Source organism: Thermobia domestica, chromosome 8 (genome assembly GCF_964235325.1).
Source record: "Thermobia domestica chromosome 8, izTheDome1.hap1.1, whole genome shotgun sequence".
In the NCBI taxonomy this organism is placed as follows: Eukaryota; Metazoa; Arthropoda; class Insecta; order Zygentoma; family Lepismatidae; genus Thermobia; species Thermobia domestica.
Genome location: NC_137461.1, coordinates 290,013,724 through 290,041,592, shown reverse-complemented (window position 1 = coordinate 290,041,592; position 27,869 = coordinate 290,013,724). Strand labels below are relative to the sequence as shown.

Here is a 27,869-nt window from a genome sequence, read left to right as displayed (position 1 = left end):
TCCGAGGGTGCGTAGGTAAATATTGTAGGGTTTGTGCACAACAGAACGCTATAACTTTTCGAAAAGTTTTGTGTAATTGTATACAATATATCTTAAACGGAAGGGCTGATTAGAATTAAGCTATGTTACTTATCCTTAGAGAAGATCACAAACAACATCTTTTGTTCTTGGTGTCTCAGCAGGTGCAAGGTAAGTATTCGTATTCGTAATATGTAAGAAATAGTAATTTGGCAGTAGAAAAAAAAAAAAAAAAAAAAAAAAAAAAGAATATTGAATTACTCAATATTATAAAATGTAGTACATTCAGAAAAGGTTTGCGGTGCAACCAAAAATATATAGATTTAACCTCTATATTCTGCGCTGTATGTTATTTGACATAGGCAGAGACATGCAGGTTTACTTTTGGTGCACCATTCGAAATAATATTTGAAAAAAAATCGACGTGCACGGGAGATGAGAAGTTGCTGTGGTAAACTATTACCGTTGAAAAATAATAATTCTTTCACTAATTTCCTTATTGTTTCCGGCATTACTCGAGCAGAAGGCTCTACCAAGTTTTCACACATGTATTGCATTTTCCGGTTTCTTCTTGTACAGCATGCACTAAATTAGGAGCTAACGCATAAACCACGATAATATTACGCTCTTTATCGCACAATTCTTTGTAAGAGAATAGCATATTGCATTGCATGCATCGCAAACATCGGGTTAAGTTTAGAGTTACCCCTGCGCTTTTTATAAAAATCAGAAAAATTTACAGGAGAAATGAGGTAAGAAATGATAATTTGAAGTTTTTATTTGATGTTTAGGAATATAACTTCGACAGGAGAATTATGTTTAATACGAGAAAAGATATGTGGAAGTTAGTACTATTTGCCGGATGCGGAAGCATTCGCGGAAGGTTTCAGCAGCATGGTACTTGTAAAATATGGCGAACAGGTGTAACGGATGCCGAAAAATAATGAAGAAAACCTTTTAAATTTTTGTGGAGCCCACGGAGTACTGAAGTTAAGTGAAATGTAACAATTTTTAATACTTTAAGCACTGTTTTTTGTATGGTGCAAAGTCCAAGGGCAACTCTGGACTGGAGGGGCAACTCTAAACTTAAGCCCAAACATCCATTGCTAACACGAACAGAATACTCCCATCGTTTGTTTCCACCTTTTTCGCGCCCTTGTACTCTTCCGCTTCAGTAAATAGTTACACTTAGAATACGTTCATTACCATTCAAAATATATTTTAATATGATATCCACTGACTGAAATTACTTATATTCACACTCCTCTTCTTTTACGAAAAGTGTTTGACATCGTATTTTACCTATAAATTTTGTTTTTGGTAGAGCTGTCTGCTCGAGTGAACTCGTGTTTCCTAAATGAGTTTCGCTGGGCGAATTCTTTTACGATTTGCGTATAAATACGGCGTCCGAATGTATGGCATAAAAACTAGTGCAAAATACACAGAACAACATATGCTAGGTGATCACTAAAAACCACGAACACGAATTCTATTTAACCGAGTCAGGGCAGGATGAAGCTTAGGTTTCCGCGCATTAGAGCGGGAGTGCATCCGAAGGGAGCAAACGCGTCAACGAACGTGGATATACGTGTAAGCAAGGGTAGTGAAACGAGTAGGCTTTGGTAATGATACGAGTTTCAATGGCACTCGTCATGGTTTCATACTAGTACCGGTCCACTTGTAAACATAAAATACAGCTTCTGTACACTGTGCAGAAATATACCGCTGATGGAGAATAGTTTTTAATACAGTCATCTTTCATATGCAGTCAGTTATTTTGGGTGATATTTAGCAGAAGGGGTCCAGAAGCACGAAAGAAGTACAAAATTTACAGGAGAAATGCATAATACAAGTACTTAGACCTAACATAACGTAACCATATCTAACCTAACTTATGCTAACCTGAATTAACTTAAACTTACCCAATATTTGTAGAAATAAGCGAAATTGTATCATTTTTTTGGGAAAATTGTGCTGGACCCGTACATTAACATAATCTAGCATAAACTAACATACTGTAATGTGAACAGAAATTTCGACTTGTAACTTTTTTTTTTTTTTTTTTTTTTTTTAAAGAAACAATTGCTGGACCCCTTCTGCTAAACATAAGCCCTTGTCTCATCCGTGGTAAAGCATTTGTAATGATTTTACACTGGTAACCCTTCACTTGTAAACATAAAATACAGGTGTATTATTTTATATTTAATTCTTATCGCTTGCAGAAATATGTTCTTTATAAATATGTCTTTCCATGCAAATATTGAATTTTGCCTGTAAATCTTCCAAAATGTAGTGCGCGCAAAGTAAACCAGTACCGGCAGAGAACAGTCAAAAAGTCACCAGAAATATAATAGCTAGGAGACAAAAGCGTACAGTGCATCACTTCACTAAATTAATTTTTGTTATATCAACATTAATTTTTGTTATAATTAATTAAGTTATATCAACATCGTCAGTTGATATGCTTACCCAAACAGGAAAAATAATACTACTTTCCGTGCAACTTTGTGAGATGATGTTAAGTTAAAAAAATATATTAGATCAGTTTTCTTTACTTAAGTGATACATTTCCTTGATGCAAGCCGAAATAATTCTGCACAGATCGATAATATGCGTGTAAATTTGACATTCCATAAAAACGATTATTCAAGCGAAAAACACGCATCAAACATGTGTTAACTAGCTAGGTGGTCATTACAAGGAAGAATTGTCTAATCATATTTTGGGCAGGGCAAAAGGTAAGAGAAAAATATTAAAAAAAAAAAAAAAAAAAAAAAAAAAATGACTTACGTTACAAATTCTATGTACTGTCGAATTTTCAAATTTCTAGCTTAAATGGTTCGGCCTACACTTTAATGAGTCAGGGCTTCTTTTATATAGAGAGGTTACTCTGGTAAGCTTTATTGAAAGGCTAAATTAGCGGGCATTTTATTTGTTTTGCCCAGTAGTACTAAATGTATTAAAAATGCATATTCAGACAAGAATGCTTCTTTTCAATAGCACTTAAAACCTTGTAATATTATTTTTGTTGAAAGTAAAGGTAGCTAACTAATTTCCTTCTGTATGCATTTAGTTTTACAGGATTTCTGCAAGTTGGCTTTGGACTACTTAAAGAAAGGGCCAAATACAAAGCTATACCAAAGCGCAGCACGTAAGTACTCCAGACAAATTCAGAGTGCAAATAATAATTATATTTTAGTGTACGACTATCTGCTTTAAACAGCTGTATGTCCCGAAGCTAGTAGAGCTTTTAGTAATATGACTTACTTCTTGTAATTATTGATAGTTATTAGAACAATCAACTAACGAAGATTTTATCACAAGTCATTATAACTGTAGAGGTTCTTTATGTATGTTTGAAGGGTGATATGATACGAATGATTAAACAAATGATTTTATGCTACTACCAAAAAGAATTACCTAATTTTGGACGGTAATAATTACGGGATATGTGCCGGCCAGAAAATGAGTGTTATTTGAATGGGTGTGGTCTAAAGTTTCAAAAAATCGCCGTTAGATGTTAGTCAATGCGTCTTCTCAGTTTGTAGTCAGTCAGAATTAAGATGGCGTCACTCAACAGAAAGCGTTTTCTTTTGTGCAGTTTGCAAAGACTGAGTCATGATTTCGGTGCAGTGTGCTTTTCGTCGGCGTTTTGGCATTCATCCGCTTGCACCCAAAAACATTCATCATTGATATCACTAATTTGAAAAGACAGGATTCTTGTGCAAAGGTAAAAGTCCAAGTCGGCCTTGCACTTATGATGAAATGCTGGAAACAATTCGGCAAATGCTTGAGCGAAGTCTGCAAAAGTATACTCGCCGCGCAAGAATTTGTAATAGCATAGCTAAAACTTGAAAATTTTCTAAGTATTTTGCAATTTATCCCATTTTTTTAGTGTTTTTATATCGATACATATGGACTTTTAAAAATAGGTCATTCTTTTTGAAACACCCTATATGTATATAATTTTCCTATACGTATGTTAGGTTAAGTTGTTTTTTTTATGTAATCACGTGTTCCTATTAGATTAGATACTGTCAAACATAATACACCAGACTATCAGGCATAGAATACCGTTTTATCTACTCCTACATAGGATGTGACATACACAGATGGCAACTACTGTGTAGATCATCTGTTCCATGCTTCCACGCTACAGATAAACTTAACACGAAGAATACTATTTACACAATGAGTATTCGAATCCGAAACCTTATGCCATCGATATTATAATGTTCAACCAGCTGTGATATCCGTGCAGCTTCTTGTTCTCTCGTAACTAATAAACGATTCATTCTATTTTTCACACCAACCGAGTCTTCTTTTATAATATTCAGTTACTACCCAATTTATGAAACATTTTCCGCTAAACATAAACTTTCTATTCCAACGAAGGCCATAGGAAGGTATTTTTTAATGCAACCCATCAGTCTGTGTACAGGGGCTTAGGGAGCAGTCCAAAGTTCGTACGTATGAGTCTATTGCTCGATCAGGGTTTAATGAGCAGAAGTAAAGACAACAGTCCAAAGATACAAAGTAAAGTGCGGTATGGACCTAGCAAACTGTCGCCTATTGTATACATATATCTTTGTCAACGGTGGGTAAAGCATTAAATACCATCAACTGTGTATGAATCGCCAATGTGCTCCATCTATAACGATTTCTTTGTCATTGACAAAAATGTATGAACTATGTAAAGAGTATTAGCTTCGATGTGTACGTGCCGTACTTTTCTTTGCACTTTTCAGTTCTTGTGTTCGTTTGTATTAAAAATTCTGATCAAGCACTGAATTCATAAGGTATGTTGCAAAATGATACGAACGATCCAAATATGTGACATAACTTTAGTAAAGCATGTGACAGATGGAATACATGATATGTAGAGATGCACAAGGAAGATACGTATACAGACCGTGGATAGTTCACTCATTTCCACGGCAAACCAAATTGAAAACAAAAAAAAAAAAAAAAAAAAAAAAACCAAAACAACACGATAATAAATGTTGCAAAATGATACGAACGCAATACCAAAGCCAGTTCTAATAGGCAATAAATGAGCCGTTTCGTAACACCAACTTGAACACTCAATCAAACATGCTGTCTATCAGCCTTTGCAGCAGAGTCACATCAATTTGATTCCATGCATCCATGATGGACTCACGAACATTCTTGTACTGGGTACAGTTGGCGTACACTGAGCAATACAATATTCCCCACAGATTTTCCATCGGGTTTATGTCTGGGAAATTGGAAGGCCAATCAAAGACAATCACACCTTTCTCCCGAAACTGATCCCTGGTAGTTTCAGCAACGTGGATAGTGGCATTATCCTGTTGGAAGATCCAATCGGGACCAGCAATTCGCGCGGCAAATGGCAACAAGTTGTCTGCAGATGTAGTTTGAAACGTGGTTGATGCTATACGAGATGTAGATAATGCGGAGTTTGTTGTGCCATAATAACCAACGCCATCCCCACACCATTACCGACTATCCTCCTTGCTGTCGCTTAGAGAACATCTGTTCCTCCTTCTGCAGATCGTGCCAATAGTATCGCCAGCCATCAGGACCATCCAGATTAAATTTCTTTTCGTCACTGAAGATGACACGACGCCAGTTCTGCTTCCAGGTCACATGTGTCTTGGCCCAATTCTCCCGTCGCTCCTTGTGCTGTGCGGTGAGTTGTGTCTGTTGCTTGCACTTCTTATATCGGAGATGATTACAGAGTTTCACAGCTCTTGATAAGGTAGATTTATGTACACGAATATTAAGGTCTCGTGCCAATTGTGTAAGGGATATTCCACCACAACTTAGCTTTTGAACAACTACCGTTCCTGTTGTGGCGTTAGTTTACGCGGCCTTCCTGATGATTTCTTTACTCCACATCGCATCCCAAGTTTAAGAAAACAGTTCAGGACACAAGCACTCTGCCCAATTCGAGGAGCGATTTCATTAACAGATACACTTTCTTCATTATATACCACTATTTGCCCCTTTTCCCACTTAGACAATACTTTGCCACGACCCATTATGCTTCTCTTACTCGCCACCTCACACAGACGTCCTCGCTGTAGTACACTACCTTACACTTCTATCACTCGTCTGTTATACATCTCGTCCAGCGCCCTCTGTGTTCGTAGCAGCGACCTAGCTATGTGTTGTTACGCTGCGTTCGTATCATTTTGCAACACTTCTCTTGGGCCTTTTTTTTTTTTTTTTTTTCATTTTCGTTTCGCCCTGTCGTTTATACGTGTCTGTTTCTACAATACACGTTATCGTGTAACATAAATACGACACTGTGTCATTCACCCGCACTTCCATTTTCCGTTTCCTTTCCGATCACATAATATGACGATATTTTGTATCGTTCGTATCATTTTGCAGCGCACCTTACGTACATGTCTTTCAATTGCTCTCCGCTGTTAGCCCCCTGTACCTAGATACCATCTGTTGGTGGTATTAAAACGTATCTTTCTGTGGCCTTCAAACGCAAATAGTGGATTCCTGTTACCGCAATTTTTTTGACGGCTGTAGCCCAATTGCCATGACGTATGGAATAATTATCTTATATAAAGAACCCTAGTAACCTGATATTTTTATGAGAGATACGATAATTTATATCGTTATCAAACATTGTTAGGGTCATCAAATCTGGGAGGATCAGTTGAGCAGGTCATGTAGGCAAAATGGCAGAAAGTTGAAACGCTTTCAAAGTCTTAACTGACAATCCAATCGGGAAACGACCATTAGGAAGACCTAGGTGCAAATGAGAGAACAATATTAAGATGGATCTCGCAGAAATAGGAATTCAAAATACAAACTGGATCCAGTTGGCTAAGGATAGAAGTCAGTGGAGAGCGACATTGAGCCTCCGGGAGCCATAGGCCATAGAGTTAATTAGTAATTTGAGTACAAGAAAGCTAATTGTGGACAAGATGATTATAGCATTCCTCGTACCTCTGCTGCTTTCTGGTCGCAAGCCATTTTTATAGTCAAGGGTTAAATAATGAGGGGCTGTAAAGATCAAGATTTTGCAGTTTCAGTCTGTTCAGATATCTATGAATGTCCAATAATAGCATCCAGGAGGTGCAAATCATCAGGTTAGCTACATCACGTATTGAAAGGATTATGTTTTAGTCTTATAATGAACTCCATTTAAGTCTCTGTTCTTATTAATTTAATCGTATATGCTTCGTTGACCGTTTTAATTAATAAAACCGGCTGGTTAAATGAAGTTGAAGATTAGTATTTTGTTAAAATTTTGGTGTATGGTCAAAGGGCTTAAGTCACTTTTTGGCTATTTTCAGTTTATGAGTATTCGCAAGAAAATTCGATCTTTCATTTAGTGCAGTGATCATTGTTGCTTTAGTCATATTTCCTAACGTTTGGTTAGTATTAAGAGTTTATCTTTTTAAGATTGTTTTAATTCTGATAAAGTAATTCCTTGATTTAAGCTCCTTTTACCAGGCACCAAACAAGTATACATCCTATCAAATTAACAGAGAATTGGTTATTTACCAATTAATCCTCCCGTGGGAAAACTAGAAACTCTTCATACGTTTCGGAATAGCGAGCTAGTTTGATTAAACCACTTTTGTAAAGTACGCAATTCATACTTTTTTTTTTTTGTGTGTGTGTGTGTGGGGGGGGGTCGTATTTTATATAGAACAGTATCAAACACAAAATCGATGCAAGCCCTGAAACAGTTATTCCCAAAGAAGCAAAAACATGGATGTGAATTCCGTATTTTCCACAGTTATCAACAAAAATCAACGTATTCTTGCAAAACATAGCATATCTGCTTCCAGTATCCCCCCGAAAAGTTTAGAAAAACATCTTACCGGATTTAAAAATTATTTCGTTGATCCCACTAAATATGTCAGGTATTTATCGTGCTCAATGCGAATGTGACTCCTTATATATAGGTCAAACGAAACGCAATTTAACAGCGTAATTAAAGAACATATTAGACAATCAAAGAAGTTACAAGAAGTGGGCATGTCGGGATTGGCACTTCAGTTAAAATAACATACAATATAAAGCAGGTTAATGTGATAGGTTCAGCAAAAACAAACAAACAACTGTATATTAAAAAATCTTTCTTTATTCATAAATATAAACCAGATATAAATTTGGATTTTGGCAACAAAGATAGAATCTGGTTACCTACCTTTGATGTATATTTTGGATCTGGCAGACATCGCACTTCCTTCAATTCAGCTCATTGTTTCGCGCTGTGCTCTGTTCGTAGTATTTTAGTATCCTTCACGCTATATTTATTCATTTTGTGGTATGTGATTCTTTCTTTACACTTTTTTTTTTTTTTTTTTAACTCTAATCCATTATCATTCTTGTTACCTTACCACAGAAGACGGAACAAGCTTGCTGTTCCGAAACACGTGGAGAGTTTCTAGTTTCTCCACGGGAGGATTTATTGGTAGATAACCAATTCTTTGTTAATTTGAATCATCCTCTGATGCGTCTACATAATAATTCTAATTCATCCTATTGTGATATGGTTTGGACTATTAAATGTATATATATATATATATATATATATATATATAAAGAGAGAGAGAGAATTTAATATTATTGTAAAAATAGGATTAAGTAATACTTTCTGAAAATAGGAAATTTTCACTTTTTAGGAAGCAAAGACTTTTAAGATTAGAGTAAGTTAAAAACAAAAACAAACACAAGTAAGAGTATAACAGGTGAAAGGGAAAACGATATATAAACTGAGTGTAAGACAAACAAAAAGGAAATTTGTTTATATTATTTGGTCTAGGAATTAATTCGTGCGGTTGGTACGCACACATTGAAGCTGTAGTACAAACACAAAATACATAAATACCTTAAGAAAAATATTGTCCATCGCTAGCCACCACTTTCGCCCATCTGTCAGGCAATGTACGGATTCCGTGGCGAAAGAAGTCCTCATCCTTGGAAGGGATCCAGTCAGAGACCCATGTTTCGATATCTTCTGAAGAAGTAAACCGCTGTCCAATCAAATCGTTGTTCATGCAATCGAACAAGTAGTAGTCCGAAGGAGCAACGTCTGGTGAATACGGCGGGTGGGGTAAAACTTCCCATCCGACATTTTCTAAATAGGTTTTGACCGGTTTTGCGACATGTGGGCGAGCGTTATCATGTTGAACAATAAGTTTATCATGTCTGTTCTCCCATTCTGGTCGTGTTCTGGCCAGAGCTTGCTTCAAACGCATTAATTGTCGTCGATAACGTTCTCCATTCATAGTTTCACCCGGTTGCAGCAGCTCATAGTACACCACACCTTTCATATCCCACCATATGCACAGCATAACCTTTGCACAGTGAATATCTCGTTTTGGTTGTGATGGACCTGGTTCACCTGGTTTCACCCAGGCCTTTTTTCGTTTAGGGTTCTCGTAATGGATCCACTTCTCATCACCCGTAATAATTCGATGCAGAAACCCCTTTCTGCTCTGTCGTTGAAGCAGCAATTCGCAAATGGTTTTTCGTCTTTCAACGTCTCTGTCTTTCAATTCATGTGGAACCCAATGTGACATCTTTTGAATCATTCCCATGGCTTTCAAGCGTTTGGAGACTGTTGTTTGATCAACGCCTAATGCTGCTGCAAGTTGTTCCTGCGTTTGACACGAATCCTGCTCGAGCAATGCTGTCAATTCTTCGTCTTGAAATTTTTTTGGCTGTCCAGCTCGCTCTTGGTCTGCCAAGCCGAAATCACCACTTCTAAACCGTGCAAACCACTTCTGACACGTTCGCTCAGCTAGAGCATGGTCACCATACACTTCCACCAAAATACGATGACTTTCAGTCGCACTTTTCTGCATGTTAAAGTAATGCAGCAGGACACCCCGCGAAAACACTTTATCAGGCACAAATTGCGCCATGTTCACTTAACTACAAACTGGTGTTGTTGACGCTTTAATCCACTGCCCTATACTAAGAACGATACGCGATGACAGGGGTTTGCAACACATGTGTGGATACACGGAACTGTGGGACGCTCCGTTCGTTGCGCCATCTCTTGTCCAACCGCACGAATTAATTCCTAGACCAAATAAATTGTTGTTAAGTATTTATAATTATAGTGACTTTCTATTTAAGAGCAAAGATGGACAAGGTTGTACTACCTTTTATTTTATTTTATTTTATTTTTTATTTTTTTATTTTTATTTTTATTTTTTTTTTTGTAAGTTGAACCTTTGTTTTGGTTATATATATATATATATATATATATATATATATATATATATATATATATATATATATAAAAGAACAAATTTGCAAGCAGGTCGTCCTCCGTGCAGGTTTTTAATTTAAAATTAAGATGTAAGTATTTACTAAAATTTTCTTGTATGTTAGCGTAAAGAAAATAGAAAAGATGCATTTTATTTTTTTCTTTTATTTTTACCAATAGATAAATCTATTTTAATATTTTGTAATTATTTAACCGCTACTTAAATTATCTAAATATTTATTTATGTTTTAAAAATTAACTAAACTTAATAAAATAATAAAACAACTAAAAATAAAACGTACCGAAGTTAGCATAAAGAAAATAGAAAAGATGCATCTCACTTTTTTCTTTTATTTCTACCAATAGATACAATCTATTTCAGTATTTTGTAATTATCCAACCGCTACTTAAATTATCTAAATATTTATTTATGTCTCAAAAATTAACTAAACTTAATAAAAAAAATAAAACAACTAAAAATAAAAAGTACCGAACACTATCAGTTCAATTTGTAAGCTTGAATCTTATTATATAAGACCTGAGTTAAATTTGGATGAAGACAAGATTAAAAATTGGGACTGCATAATCAATAATTTCATTCAACAATTTAATATGAATCTAATTTGAATGTATCCTTCAATTCTCATTATACAATTGCTCACGATTATGGTAGAGACGCTATTTGGTAATTAGTGTATATAGTGTTAAAGTGTGGTGTGGGTTATATTCTGTGAAGCGGAGTATGAAAAGGTGATGTAATTGTTGTTGATACTTTACTTATGTATAACTGTAATTTCTAAAAGCACCTTACATTACATAGTTTCGACTCTTTCTTGGAACATTCATCAGGGAGGTTAAAAACTGGAGAAATAATAATAAACACACCAGGAAAGTAAACGGAACGGAGTCATCAGGGTCGAACAGTGTGAAATGATTACCTTGTCCAAACGTCTGATCCATCATTAACGATGTAGCAGCAGAGTGCAAGATGACGGGTTCAATTTGCATATTCTTTTGTTTTGTAATTTTGTGAAGTTTTTACTTTTATTTTTTCGGCACACGTGAGTAAGATTGTGTATTAGTTAACGAACTATTTTTCATATCATGATATATGTTTTATATACAGTTAGTTGTGGACCAATATGTACGTGATTTAATTGTTCTTTGAATATTGAGTGACCAAAGTCAAGGGCAGGAAGGGATTTGACATCATATCGCTGGATAAATCATTGGTACTGTAAGGTTGCACATCATTTAGTTAAGGTGTATTACTTTCTCGTTTGATGGCTCAGTGGTAGAGCGCTTACCTCTGGTGCGTGGGGAACCTGGTTCGACCCCCAGCCAAGTAAGTTTGTGGTGGAGAACATCGTGTCTTTTCCTCCCACTTTCTCATTCCCCCAATTCTTTTATCATCATTCACTTGCTTTAATCATCGTCTCCCTTAGCCCTCCCCCCCAAAAAAGGCAGGATCGTGGGACGTTAAACTTAAAAATTATCATGTTGCACAACCTACCTTTTGCCGATTTTAACAGTGTGCGCGCTTTCCTTTCTTAGGCTTCTTTATCTTTGATTTTAGACATAAACATTGAGCTGCATTCATATTTTAAAGAAATTTCGTTTCCTTTATATATTTACGTTGTCAGTCTGTCCGGGAGACAGAAAATCTCAAGGGCTACTTCATCAATCGTCACCAAATGTCGTCAGGATATAAAGAGTCGAGTGTTACAAGTCTAGTTCGTTCTTGCAGCCGATTATTCAGACCGGAAGTGATAGAAATTAATCATTTCCGGTTCTAACGATCGCTATACAGTAGATACTGAGAAGCTTTTTTTTTTTTTTTTTCAATGGATTAAGCATCCCAAAAATGTTCATCCAACTTTCCTTTTATTCCAGTATCAAGTTCCGAGGTATCAGTTTTGAATACACTCTCCTCGTGTTAAAGCTTTCATGTAAAACTTGAGGAATACTTTCTTTCTCAATTCCTGTGATTTCAGCAATAGTTCGAGTGCTCAAGTGGCGATCATTTCGAATCTCATTGGCGATTTTTTAAATGCTTGAATCCGTTGTCGACATGCAAAGTAGTCCAGAACGCGGGTCGCCTGTGAGCACTTCACGTCCTTTAAACATTTGAACCACTCAGAAACTTGTGTGCGTGATAAACAGTCATCTCTGTATTCTATCTTTACCAAACCATAAGTTTCTGTCGTGGATTTTCTCAGTTTGAATAGAAACTTCACATTGATATGATGTTCAATTTTAACACTAAGCATTTCTCTGACAAAACACAGACGAACGGTCCGCTTCGTCCAAAAGGCCACAGCAGAACCGAGCGGCTTGTGCTCTTGGCACTCACTCATTCGCTAGCAAGATATCGTGATATGTATACATTCATGCATCGATTGATTTTCATGCGATCGCTGTTCGCCAATAGCAAAATCAATCCAGTTTTATTCTAGCCACACCACGTATAATGGTTCATCTTTCATTTGAAATTGTGCCTTCTTACAAAGATAGAGTTTGCTTTTTTTCTTCACTTGTTAGAATATAAAAGGTATTGAAATATATTTATGTTGCATTAGAAGAAAGGGTAAGGTCTATATTTTATTGGATTTGGTATTAAAAATTTAATTGTTCTTTGAATAAATTTATATTTGTACATTGTTGCAGAAAAATTGGAGGTTCAACCAGATGTTATTCGTTACGCTGTAGAAGGACTTGTTCAACTTCTGATAGAATGCTCCAAACACAAGGTAATTCGTTCTTTGTGTATTCCGCTGTTTGAGATCCATAGAGTAAAATGGAATCCTATTGGCACTTTTAATTATGAATACACTAACAACGTTTTTTAGTTTAAAAAAATAGCAATAATACGAGGAAGAATCAAATGAAAACTCCAAAAGTGCTAACAAAAATTTGTTTTGCTTTCTAGGCGTTTGGATATTTCCAGACACAATCCTTATTTCATATTCCGAGCTAGTAGTACAAAGCCTTGCCGGTAGATCGTGTTAAAGCTGGGTAACAGGTTGATTCAATATTGCGACACCACTACGCAGTTGCACCTAGGAGGAACAACGTGGAGTTATTCGATTTTTATGGATTCAAGGTGTAAAACTGGTTGATATTCATCGGAGAACGAGGGCGAAGTATGCTGTCACAGCGGAAAGTCTACGAGTGGTGCAAGAAGTTCACAGAAGGTACGAATTTGTCGACTGCTGCTTTCCATCTGGGCAAGACTCATCGAATTGTGACAGAGGAGTCCATAGCCGCAGCAGATCGGCTTATTCAGGAAAACCCACATGTCCTGTGTCTGAAATGGCTTCCTTACTGAATATGAGATTCCATTCAGTACAACACATAGTGCATGACAAACTCCACTACAGAAAAAGTGTCCTCCAGATGAGTTCCTTTACAGTTGACTCAGAAACTGAAAGACAGTTGCTTGATACATGTCAAGAGCTGCTGAGGCGTTACGAAGAGAATGAGAATTTTCTAGCTCAGATTGTCACCGGCGATGAAAGTTAGGTGCACCGTTTTCAATCGGAGACAGAACGTGCAAGCAAAGAATGGCAACATTGGTTTTCGGCGAAACCAAAGAAGTTTCGCAGCTAGCCCTCTGCAGGAAAATTCATGTTGACTTAATTCTGGGAAAAGAATGGTCCTATTCTGGAACATTACCTGCCCCTACGTACCACAGTGACTAGTGCCACCTACTCCGATCTTCTCAAAAAACATTTGAAGTCAACAATACGCACAAAGCGAAGAGGATTGCTGCTTATAAGTGTTTTGCTTCAACATCGTAACGCCCGTCCTGATTCTGCTCATGCAACCATGAAAACCATCGACGACCTAAGCTGCAGATGCCTCCCACATACGCCATACTCACCAGATTTGACACCATCAAATTTCCACATCTTTGGTCCATTAAAGGACCACCGTAGGAACGAGAAGTTAAAGTTTAACGAAGACGTCCAATCGGCGATATACGAGTGGCTATAGCGTCAACCAAAGAATTTTTCTTATGCGGAATCGGAGTACTTCCTATCCGATGGCGTAAGTGCATTGAATTGGGAGGAGACTACGTAGAAAAATAATGTTCAAGTAAACATTCTCCCTGTAGTAAAACAGCGGGGGGAAATTAGTTGAATTTTTTATTTGATTCTCCCTCGTATTTGAAAATGTGAACCAGTTTCGAAACTTGATGCCTTGTATCATACAGAAAACAAACAAATTTAATGAACGTAGGGAATAAAATGCATCGTGTAATAGCCATAGGGTAAGAAATTTTGTCGCTGAAAACTTACTGTAAAATATATGATGATTTAAATGTCCCCAAACTCTGATTTGTAAGAAAAAGAAAGAAACTTTAGTTTTTACTTAAAATATTTTATGAATAATCAAGCTTACTTATTTACAAAACCAGAAAACTGAAGCCTCACTAAAGGTTTGTTATGTTGAATACACAAATCCACTGTTTCTCACCATATTTATCCTTGCATTGACGGAAATATCCTGCGTGGTCATTCTGATGTTCGGAAGATTGTCTAATGTTTTATACAGTGGCGAAGCGTAATCCCACAAATAGAGTAGGCCCAATAAACTATATTTCCATTTAGCTCCACTAAAATATTTTGAAAATGGAAAACTTACAGGGGGTAAGTAAAATTACACACAAATATTATTATTTTAATATTCGATGCGGTAGCGTTTGATAAATTTATACATATGTTTATTGTACCAGACTTACATTTTACAAGCTATTATGGACCAGTCCCCATACAGGATAAAAAACAGCTATTCTGAATAACTTTTGGGAGTATATACCTAAATCAAAAAAGTTATCACTAATAGAAATACATAATTCTACACAAAAACTTCGTACTCTATGTTAAATAAATCATTTAATAACGTATTAGCATTGAAAGATGTCTTCAGCGCTGAAACCAAACTCCCAGAGGCGAACCTTCGCACCTTCTCAACAATGCGTGTAATCCCCAGCGGTAAAAACTTCGCTCCCTGAACAGCATGGCCCGTAAGCCTATCTAGTGAGCTGGTGAGGCTCAGATGGAAGGGTCTCCAAGTGTTTCCAACCTACTACTTTTATACTGAAAAAAAAAAACGAAATTTTGAAGTGTTGACTTTATTTTATAAGAAATCAAAGATAAATAAAAATATACGGTAGAAAACAGGGTTGGGCCGGCCTCAGAGCCTCATAGTACGCTTCCACTGGTCTTAGAGTTGTAGTTGTACATTGTGTCATTTAAAGGAGCCCTCAAATAAAAATGTAAAAGGCTCATATTCCAATAACAGCAGAGGAAGAAGACTGAGGGAAGTGCATTGAATAATCTGAGTGAGAACCTGAAGAAAAGATGAAAAATAACTACAAAGAAGACTTAAATCTTTAAAAGGTTACTAGAGGTACTAAGGAAGAAGCGAAGAAAGAGGAGAGGAGAGAAAGAAGAAGTAATATATAGGATTCAGCGCGGTGAGTGTAACATATGCAATATTGGGGAAACAGAAAAGTGATTAAAAGAGCGAAGAAAATAACATAAGGACGACGTGAGGTTGGAGAGAAAGTCAGAAAACCAGTCTACAAGCATATAAGAGACACAAGACATTCAGTTAATTGGAGTGAAGTGCTTGATGAAGAGAAGAGAAAGTTAGTTAGAATGGAAAGAAGCAAGATTTATTGAAATAGAAGGCGATAAAGATATGAACTGGAATTCAAGACTTAAAATTAATGAAAAATGGAATAAGTTATTAAGGAGTTTTAAAGATTAATTAAGTTAATTGTACAGGTTTACTTTTGTAAATTTAGTGTTATTTATTTATAATTTATACTATATTTTTAGTATTTGTTATTAAGAAATTAATTTAAAGTTTATCTTGTTAATTCGATTAGGCCTAGTTTTTTAGAAATGGATGTATATAGTTATCAACAGGGTGGGGGAAGGAGAAAAACGACATTTGTTTTTGTTTTTATGTTTTGGTGTGTGGTGTGAGGGGATTGCTTGTTGTAAATTTGAATAACCAATCAGGATTCGTGGACTTGTTCGCTCTTTTATATATTGATTCATAGTGTTTGATGAAGCCAAGTGAATAGTTGGCAAAACTGTTACACGTTAATATTTTTTACAATATACATATTGTTTTACTCAGCGAGTAGTTTAAATCAAATTTTCGTATACTAAAAGCAAAGCTTGAACAAACGAAAACATTATTCAAGAGTATGAAGAGGAAACGAAAGGGAGTAGATGTTCTTCCTGGCAGAAAGAAAATTGAAGAAGTTAGAAAGATGTGAAAATTAAGATAACACAAGCGAAGTTCGCATTTTACAGAAGGGAAGGACTACTGACATCAAAAAGCGTATCGATAGTAATAAGGATAAAATCCATTAACAGACCCGTCCCAGGTTTTTGTTTATATTTCAAATTTGCAAAAAGGAACGAATACTGTAATATACAGTAAAACCAGTCTTTAGCGTAATTGAACGGGCCTAACAAAAATTTCCGTTAAAGATAGATTTCCAGTTAACGAAGGTAGACCAACGAAAAAAAGAAAAAAAAAAGGCATTCATATAATGGACACACTGAGATAAAATAAGATGGTTTACGTACCTCAGTCAATTTACAGTATTTATTTCTACTAAGAATTAATACACGCAAAACTTACAATACAGAAAAAGTACCTACACATGTTACTTTATTTTTTCTAGTAGTCAATGAGAGTTTTCTGTATACATCGTTGCATGTCTGCTAAACTTCCCATAGAGATTTTAGCCTGAGAAACCATACTAGGCATATCAGTGTCATTTTGCCGAAAGGCAAACGTTGCAGTTCCTTTAAACTTTTGACAGAATCTTGATAGGTCTTTAGCCTACACTCTTCTTCCAACTCAGTGCCATTATTTCTTTTTTCTCCACCGCTTCTTCTCCTTTCAGACTTTCTGTATAATTTCTCAATTAAAGCATGTATATTCGTCGTGTCTACTTCTATTTGCACACCAGTGTTTGTTTTGCTCTCATAAGGTGTTTAAAACTTGCTAAATGCTGCACTCCGAAATTTGAACTTTTCCGTTAAGAGGCTTATTTTGATTTCCGTTGTCCGCCTAATACAGTTTCCGTTTAATAAACGAAATGGAACAGGATTTTCGCCAGTAAATTCATGGGACCCTGAAATATTTCTGTTTAATAAAGAGTCCGTTAAAGATAGGTTTTACTGTATTTATAACACTCATCCTCATGTTTAGAGTCTAATGTTCCTCTTCTGGCAGAAAATGATTGAGAATTTTACATATTTTTAATTTCCATCACATTTTATATTTGTTAAAAATCTTTACATTTATTTTTTTAAAATCAAAGTTGCTGAAAATAACCTATATACTTAAGAGAAAATCAACATAAATAACTGTACAGAATAGGCTTACAGATTCCATGTTACCAGCTAGCTAGTTTATAAATGCAAATTATTATTTTTGTTGGACCTAAATTCATAACCACTTCCCACACAAACCTCTCCGTGTTGGTCTAATGGCTAACACGTGTATCCTTTGTGTACGTGGTCCCGGATTCGATTCCCTGTGGGAGAACACCAAGAGTTTAATTTCACAATTATTAACTGTCATTAATCATTCATCTTTTTAGCCTAAAAGGCATAACGATGTGATGTTAAACTGTAAAATTTCATTTCATTTCATCTTCCACACAGTACAAACATTTTTTATGTACCTAACCTCTGTGTAAACTAGTTTGTAGTTTGGTTGATATATGTCGACACGATTAAAATTACAAAGAACGAAGTTACGCAGAAAACGTATATGTCGCTATTGTTCTATCTTCAGAGAACATGGAGGAGTGTGTTATAAATATAAACAAGTATTCCTTACCTTCTTACGATAATTCTAAGTGAGAATGTTTTCCTTTCAGCATAATATTGTAGTACATACTGCCTCATAAAATAGAAAAGAATAAGAATTTTAACTCCATGAAATCTTTGAATAAACATAATTTAATATGAATATTAATATAAACTAATATGAATCTGTATTATAAAATTGAAAGTAACTATGTTCGTGACTCTTAATCTCTTGAACCAACCGACCGATCTCAATCAAATTTTCAACATAGATAAGGTTTGGGCCTTGGAGTGTTTTTATCTATTTACTTTGATAGTGTAACTTAGGGAGGGAGAGGGAAGATATATAAAAATAAATAAAAATAACTCCAACCAAACGACCAATCTCGACCAAACTTTCAACATAGATGAGGTTCGTGCCTGGGATGTTTTTTATCATATCACTCTGACGGTACGATTTAGGGGAGAAGGGAGATATTTAGAAATGATCGAAAATGACCGATATTAGTGTCAAACCTATAGTTTTCGGGGTCGCTGAGAAGAACAGTAACACTTTAGATTCCGTTTAAATCCGAATTCAGCCCTGCAACTTTGGGGTGAGGGGGAGATATATATATAAAAATGATCGAAAATGGTCAATATCAGTGTCGAATCCATAGTTTTCGGGGTCGCTGAGATGAACATTTACACTTGCTATGCCGTGCCCCGCAACATGGATAAGAGGGATATATATATAAAGTCATCAGAAATGATCAATATTAGTGCCGAATCCATAGTTTTCAGGGTAGCTGAGATAAACAGTGACACTTCTGATGCCGTTTAAATCCAAATTCAGCCCCTCAACTTGAGGTAGGGGGAGATACATAAAAATGATCAGAAATTACCAATACTAGTGTCAAATCCATAGTTTTCGGGATCGCTGAGATAAAAAGCGACACTTTCGACGCCGTATAAATCCAAATTCAGCCACGTAGCATGGGAGAGAAGGAGGAGGAATAAGAAGAAATATAAAAACGATTGAAAATGAGCGAAATCAGAGAGCGCTTTAATAATAGTAAAACGCTACTGATTAACGAAACCTATTACTATTTTTTTTTATTAATTTCACCCAGCGAAGCGGGTAATTGATGCTAGTATTTAATATAAACTAATACGAATGTTAAATAACCAGAAAATGTCTAAAGTGTAATTAGCCGATTGATCTCTTTTTTTTTTTCTGTCATCTATGACATTATTTTATTACGGAGCCCCCTCGTGGCTGTGGTGAGCGTACGCGTCTTTGGCGCAAGAGACCCGAGTTCGATTTCCGGCGGCAGCTCATGTGATTCGGATCCCATGTTAAAACTGAGGTCCACGTCTCATATAGCCTCGCTGCTGAAAGAAACGCTTAACTCCAGATGAACCAACCAATATTTTATTACACACATAAGTAGATCATTTGCTACACTGAATAGATGTAGGAAATCGATAGTGTTTATTTTAAGAACAGAAATAAGTGTATTTAACTTGCCGGAATGAGTCTCGTCTATGGTGACTACAAACTATCTCCTGTCAGATAGTGCTCGTATAGCTTTCTACTGTTACTTTTAAGTTACATGATGTGGCTGCTTTTCAGCGCATAAACAATCAATATGTGAATCACTTGAGACGTAACTTTTTGTGAATGAAAAATGAAATGGACTTTTTCAGTTAGACATTCTACGATTATGTCCTTTAGGCTAAGGGGGACAATGAGTAAGGCAAATAAATAATGATGGAAGAATTAGTGGAATGAGGAACTCAGGGGAAACGGAAGTACCCAAAGATAACCCACGTACACGATGTTGTCCACCACAAACGTACGTGGTGAGGGATCGAACCAAAGACTCCACACACCAGAGACAAGCGCTCTACCACTGAGCCACGGTGCCCCCCTTTATGTGAATGGCATGGTGGATGGTTGTTTGGGATCCACTGAACCAGGTAACCGTAAGACGATGTATCGTTGGATTCTCCGATGCCGTGTATGTCTAATCGTATACTACATCGGTGATGTCGGCTTTAATAGGGTCTGTTTAGGATATGGCTTGGGTGGTCGAGCTGCATATCGTCGCTTTCACTGTGGATTGTCCGTGTTTGTGACACTGTTTAACTATAAAAGAACAACTGAAATATGTATCTTAAAGTGCTACAGTGTAGCCTTCCCAGATCCTTTTCACTCACTTTCAGCGCCATTAGACTTCACACAACACGCTGTTGCCTCAGTAATACTGTTTTCAAGTTTCTATGCTGCGTATGCGCTGTACCGCGCCCTTTGCATTTCATTTATATGAAACCCTGTCAGCTTCTGTAGTAGTGTGGAGAATAATTAAATATTAATTTGAGATCCCTGACACTGAGCAACAACAACGGCAGTATAAACTTTAATAAATTCTTGTATTATCAGGTTGATAACGTTATATACTTTGTGTTCCATTAGCTGACAGAACTGGATTTGAGAGATTCAATGCTGACTCTTGGGTTCACGGAGGATCACCAGGAGGTTCTTGTGAAGTTCTATGAAGAGAAGAAGGTGGAAATAAGGAATCTGCTGACCAAGACCACAATAGACCTTCCACATTACCATCACTTGGAGTGGAGGTTTCAAGTACAGGTGAGGTTTTGTATTCTACAATATAATAGGGAAATGGTTGATACTTGACTTTCTTCATCAAATAAAAAAGAAGAAAAGAAAAGAAAAAAGGGATATTTAGGATATCCTTGGTTTGGTTTTGATATTTTCCTTTTGATCAGAAAGTGGAACATACTTCAGACTAAATTAAAAGAAAAAAAACTCTATCTAAAGAAAGGTTGTTTTTGAAAATCAAAAGATTTTTCTTATTGCACAACAAATAACAAAAGAAGAATTTTAGGATTGATAAAAAAGAAAATGCATCAAAAGATTGCGATCTTGGCCAGTAATTAGTTTTCGGATCAGAGCACAAAATGTTTGGTAGCTGGCTACACTGTATGTAGTTCTCCAGATATAAGGCGTACAAGAAAATTTTAATTGAAATATATTGGATCTGTTAATGCATTTTTGGATGAGGGACCACAAAATTTTTGAACGGCCCCTAAACCGAGTTTTCGTATTTCCTACGGAATAAGCACATCATACTGAGTTAAATGAAAGCTTGGGTTTGGCTACACTATATGTAGTTCTCCAGATATAAGGCTTACAAGAAAATTTTAATTGAAATATATTGGATCTTTTGATCCAAAAAGTATTTATTATTATATAATCAAATAAGTGCGCGTGTGCCGAAACTCTTTAACCATACCTCACGAAGGTTAGATGTTCTTTGTTTCCCCTGTTGTCAGAGATGAAGTTTGTAAGTAATCTCTCGTCTTTTTCATTATAGCCCTATAAAGTACACATACAATACGCTGAAGATTTAGTACAGCAAACATTATTAATGACTGAGCAGAGCCCGATTGACTATTATAATTTCGTGAGAAAAAAAAAAATCGAAATAGCAGGTTAATCATCGTAATCATTACATGTTTCACTTTTCACTTTCGAGCGGCAATACGAGGGGGTGCTGAGAAGTCTTCAGCTTTCCAAAGAAATCAAGCCAAAGTGTTACCAGAGATTTATTCAACATACTCTCCCATCAATTCGATGTGCAGCTGCGATCGCTTCAGAAATGTTGCTGATTTTTTGTCCCTTCGTGTGTTCTTTCTTTAAATTTGGGAGTAAGTAGTAGTCAGATGGGCCAAGTCAGATGAATAGGGTGGATGATTTAATATTTCAAACCCTAATGTAGCTAATATATCCATCTTGTAAGGGTGATGAAGGTAGATAATTTTTCGGGACAACTTTCCACGGCGTTTTTCTTACAACTATGAGTGAAGGCTATCTAGTAATGATGAATAGTAAGTCCCGGTTATGGTGTTACCTTGTAGGTAATCAACAAAGATTTCCCCTCCTGATCCCATACAACACTAGCAAGAATATTTGAAGTGAACTTTTGCACTCGAAACTTTTTTGGCCTTGGTGAACCAGCGTGACGGTATTCTTTTGACTGTTCTTTTGCCTTTGGATCATACAAATTGATCTATGTTTTATCCTCCGTGAATGAACGTGCAACAGAATTAGTGGCGTCCTGCTCAAAAAATTGTTCAAAACAGCTTTGGAAGCAAGCAGACCTGGACCTGCATGGAAACATTTATACACCCCTTTGCGGAAAATTTTCTCATGTCAAAATGATAACGAATAATTACACTAACGCGTTCAGAGGAGATGTGGAGATTCTCTAAAGTGTGACTATCGTTTTAAGAAAAATGCGTCGGTCTGAGAGAATTATTTCATGCATCTTTTCAATTGTTTCATCTTTAGTCCTGTCCAAAATGTCTTGTCCTAAATTTGACAATCGAATTCTTAACAGTGGCATAGCACGGGGGATAGAAGGAAGAGAAATTTGATGGCTGCTCTAGTTCATCACCATTTTAAACTTCAGGCTAGCAGACTTTGGCCTGCTTTTATAAGATTGTTGTAGATACTTTAAAAACAGGATCAATATTAACAGACCAAAACCATATTCTCGAAAAAGTTAAATGCCAACTAAAAGCAGGTAATTTGTGTTATTGTTCACTTCAAAATATTTCGTCATCGCGAATTCTTGCGAGGAATTTGAACCTTAAAATATATAAAACGACAATGATGCCTGTTGTGCTATATGATTGCGAAACATGGTCGCGTACTCTGAGGGAAGCATGTAAACTGAAAGTATTTGAGAACAAGATCCTGAGACGAATATTCGGATCCAAGAGGAACGGGAATGGGGAATGTCGGAAACTTAATTTATACGGTTTACCAAACATTGTTAGGGTCATTAAGTCTAGGAGGCTCAGGTGGGCAGGTCATATAGCCATGACGGAAGACAGTAGGAACGCTTTCAAAGTTTTAACTGGAAGACCAATCGGAACACGACCATCAGGAAGAATTAGGCATAGATGGGAGGATAATATTAAGAAGGATCTCGCAGAAATAGGAATACAAAGTAGAAAGTGGATCAAATTGGCTAAGGATAAAAGTCAGTGGAGAGCTTTTGTGAACGCGGCATTGAACCTCCGGGTTCCATAGGCCATACAGTTAGTTAGTTATAAGATTCTCGTGGAAGTTTAATTTTCTGTTACCCCAAAAATAAAAGTAGTTTACTGGAGAGTGAGAATAAAAACTACCATTTTATGAAGGGGGGGGGGGGGTTACGCTGTAATGATTTTGTTTTATATTTCATAAGTCAATATTTCACTAATAACCGTACTCTCTCCCTTTCATTGTTTTCTCTGTCAAAGGAGGGAAGGAGTCTCAGCGAAATCCTGGTCTTACGTTGTCGTGCATAGATGATCGATTTTTTTTCTTTTACAAACATAATTCTAGATACAGCTGAACGCCTATTTACACTGGAGTATCTAACAAATCTAAGAGATGATAGCATAATGCAATAACAATAATAATAATAAAAATAAAAATAGTAAAATAATAACATCTAAGTAGTAACAAAACAGGTTGACAATAGATGAGTAAATTATATCCAGTAAAATGGTTTCGTAGTGCAGAATTATATGCAGCTTTAGAAATAAATAAATCTACGAGTATATGTGACATATTGTTGTATAATTTAGAGAACAGAGTACGTCGAATTATTGAAAGTGTAGGTCGTATTATATGAAAAAGGTATGTGTTTGTCTGAAGGGAATTCGGAAACACAATTCTGAGAGAAGCGTTTCGAAGGTGAGTTGCCCATGTGAGTTTATACAGATATTTGAGGTCATTGATTTTATGACGAGTGTCAGGTAGTTGAATATTTAGTATTTGTAGCATTTTATGTTTGTCATCACAGTGTGGAAAGTACCGGTACTCTGAAACGTACTATTGCTAGGAAGAAGTTCAGAACTGAATTTGTACAAGATAGGTTTGTGGGAGCTACCATGGTCGAGATAGGTGAACAATATCCCATTTTAGGAGAAATTATTGCCTTGTAGAACGTTGCTAAGGAAGAGAGGTTCCGTTTTTCTGCTAATCTGTACAGAAGTCCTAGAATATGCATCGATTGCTTAGTAATAGTATTTATATATTCTGTAAAAGTTAGTTTTGTGTCAAAAGCAACTACCGAGATCCTTATGACTATTGATTCTCGTGATGAGCGAACCAATTGAATGAGTGAGTTGAAAAAGGTACACATTCCAGAAAATAGACAAGCTAAACTGGGATGGTTATATTCATTTTATATGCACCTACACCGCTTGAGAGGAACAAGGAACTCATTCATTAATTTTAGGTCCTCTTTACTGAAGTCTCCGGGAACCTATGAGTGAAAAATTGAACATATTTCTAGTGTGTGCTCATGTTTCCACCCAGTGTTTGAAAGTTGAGGTTTTTGGAATATGTTCCTTTTTCAACTCACCCATTCAATTATGTTGTTTGAAGTGTGTAATTACAACTATGGTGGTAAGAGATAACTCAGTTACACATAATTAGTTGAGAATAAGAAGGGTTTGGATATAACCTATACTTGTATGCGACAGGTGAATCGTGAGTGGATAGGCCAAAAAAACATTAAATTCAGCGAATTTACGAAAGGCTGACATGAAAAATATAATAATTCTATTCAGTAACACGAACTCATAGCTAAGATCGGGGACACCGTGGTCCAGTGGTAGAGTGCTTTTCCTCTGGCGCGTGGGGTCCCTGATTCGATCCTTGCCCAAGTAAGTTTGTGGTGGACAACATGGTGTCCCTGGGTTTTTAGGAGTACTCCCGTTTCCTCCCACTTTATCATTCTGTCAATTTTTCCATCATCTTTCACTTGCTTTAGTCATCGTCTCCCTTAGCCTAAAGGGCATAATCGTGGAACGTTGAACTCAGATTTCATTTAATTTCATAGCTAAGAAAGATTACAGACAAAGGGTAGCAGTGGTATATTCAGATACCTTTAAAATGCTTTGACTACTCATTTACACTGTACATTTAATAAAGTTCAGTCTATCGTATGATACACTGTCCTGAGTTTGAGTCTCCATTCCAACTGAAGCTTTTTGTGTTTCATATTTTGCAAAGACTGAATCTGTAGTTACAATGCAACGTACGTTCCGTATTAAGTTCAATTCCAATCCACCAAGTTATTATAACATCCGTAGATGGTATCATCAGTTTGATAACACCAGCTGTCTGGTAAGGGAATAGTACGCGACGACCAAGAGTAACTGAAGAACGTGTTGAACGAATAAAGAGAGTCTTTCACGGTAGCCCCAAGAAATCAATCCGGAAGGCTAGTCGTGAATTAGCAATTTCGTGCCACGAATGGTGTTCACATTGAATACTTGTAGCTAAAACTTTATAACATCCTTTTTTTTAAATGTTTCAGAAGATTTACAGTTTACGGATATCGCTTTCCGGGTTCGCCTAGGATTGGAATCCCTATATGTGATTATCAGGTGTTCAGCACTTATTCTCATTCGTCTGTTACACAAACATCTATTACTACGGCAGATGGTACATTGATGTAAACTGTAAAAGAGTATCTTAGCAAACAAGAGTACATGTATTTCTTGAATCTTTTCCTCTCTCCACATATATAGTGGCAATCTTCAAGGTTAGGTCGATCGAGGGCTTATAAGATTCTAGCCCCAATCACTATTATATTCAGTCCGGCACACATACATCAGGCACGAACTCAGGAATATCCATTAATGGCAGAATCTATCATTACGACCACTAGTCGACTGTATACATTTAATAGCCATCCTATATATATCAGAAGAAGTACTGTATATGTACTCAGAGCCTCTACAACGAAATTGAAACTACAGTTTTCATAACAACATAATCAGACTGTACCATATAGCATTTATTAGTTTGATTTTCGACCAATAGTTGTATAAGTACAGAAATATATATATATATATCTAGATATCAGATACTTTGAGAATTTAAACATCGTTGGGTGAGAGCAGTAGCTAAGGGAACCCGTAGTTCTTTTACTCGCACATACTTATTTCGTTATACATATCACAATACAACACTAAACAGGAATATACAACAAATCCTGAGTATTACTAGTAAGTAAGCTGTATTCACTTTAACGACGTTTGTCTATAAATTCTATCGTTCGTCGTTACACAATTAGATTTTCATATATCTCCTCTTTTTTAATCAACAACAACTGTTTTTTATTATTATTATTTTTCTTTTTCTTCTAACAGTTACTTCCTAAGACTAATATCATACATATGTTTACAAACATCAAGAGAAACATAATTACATCGTGTTGGATTATATTGATCATTTACACGTATTAATATTTAAAAGGAAATCAATTTAATAAAAATTATAATTTTGAATATTAAAATAAAGGAAATATCTTTTAGAACACTATAAATCCTTCTGAATATAATATATCTTTGGAATTAAATAAATAATTCTAGAAATTCTTTTTCTCATACCCAAATTAGCTGTTATAAAGAGATGAAAATTATATTATTTGTTAAAGTATTTAAACGTCTCTAACGGAAATTTAGGTCCGTCACAATTGTTCGTCTTTCATTTGGTGTATTATTTATAATTGTGCGTTAAATGTAATAAATACTAGAAAGTCTTAAATCCCCGATATTCCTTGTAAAACACCTTCTACATTAAAAATATATATTCTAAAATTTTCTCTTTTCTTCTTACTTGATAACAGTAATTTAATCTTTCCATAAATTGTTTTATAGGTGGCGTCAAGAGCGTTACAGCAACAAATAACTCCCCTCATAACAATGCAGCTTTGTTTGGAGACTCGTTCTGGAGGGAAAGAAAGTATTGTTCTTCAGACTGATCCTGTGAATTTAGTTCACATGGCCGAAGTTTTGGAAAGGGCGTTGCAGGAAGCCAGAAGCCAACATAGTCGTCATATACAACGTCATATCAAATAATTACTGCTATTATCTGCTACTATGGGGCCCAGTAAATGTGTGTGTGTGTGTGTGTGTGTATGCTGTGTGTAAATATGTGTATGTGTCTGTACAGAATATCTAAGTGCTCTAAATAATCATAGTTAGAAAGAAAGCTACTTGTAAATTCATAATTATTTTGTAAAATAAATTATATTAAAATTGCTATGCTATTTGAGCACCTAAAACAACAGTACCTACTAATCATAGGCATCGGCGCAAATCTGTCTTCAACATTGAAGGAAGGGGGGGGGTAGACCATTCCCATAATCTTCTTTATTTTCCTTTTCTTCTTTTTTAAGTGATGATCAAAATATTTATGAAGTTGAAAACAGTGCTGTGGAGGATCACGGCAGCAGAGTTGTATTCAACATTAGGAGGGGGGAAGGTTTGAGGCTCATTCTGAAAGGGGGAGGGGGAGGTGAGACTCGTATTACATTAGATGAATCTGATTTGTGAGGTGATCAGGCGATGTAGATGAAGTGGCAGTTGGACACAAATCATCACATTTCTCCCCAAAAAACACATTTCAAATGAGATTATTTGAGGGAACAGTCCCCCCAGTTCCAAGATTCGGAGACTTGGAACTCGCCCTCATCCCCCCGGATTTGCGCCAGTAATCATAGGCAGAAGTCAATTTCCTCTCTCTCTTTCCCCTCGATTGTCTGCCCATGATATATTGTTTCGAATTTTGTCTTGTTTCCGTGAAAGATTGAGAAGAGACTTCGTAACCAGTTTTAAATTATTTTGGACCTTGGTATGATATGTTCTCTCGATCCATCCGTGGATATCAGCATAAAATAATT

General features: G+C 36.1%; 1 protein-coding gene across 1 annotated transcript; it reads left to right on the top strand.

Annotated features, from left to right (window-relative positions):
- On the top strand, nt 1–27,227 carry LOC145693705 (COMM domain-containing protein 2). Its single transcript, XM_081769977.1, has 5 exons — nt 1–189; nt 3,092–3,169; nt 12,926–13,008; nt 20,567–20,740; nt 26,845–27,227. The coding sequence occupies exons 1-5, from the start codon at nt 123–125 to the stop codon at nt 27,043–27,045; spliced, it is 603 nt and encodes a 200-aa protein (XP_081626103.1). The 5' UTR covers nt 1–122; the 3' UTR covers nt 27,046–27,227.
- The last annotated feature ends 642 nt before the right edge of the window (nt 27,228–27,869 follow it).

Coding starts and splice junctions, on each gene's coding strand:
- LOC145693705 (XM_081769977.1), top strand. CDS start 123: ATGTTACTTATCCTTAGAGAAGATCACAAACAACATCTTTTGTTCTTG. Junction 190..3,091: donor GGTGTCTCAGCAGGTGCAAG/GTAAGTATTCGT, acceptor GTATGCATTTAG/TTTTACAGGATTTCTGCAAG. Junction 13,009..20,566: donor TAGAATGCTCCAAACACAAG/GTAATTCGTTCT, acceptor GTGTTCCATTAG/CTGACAGAACTGGATTTGAG.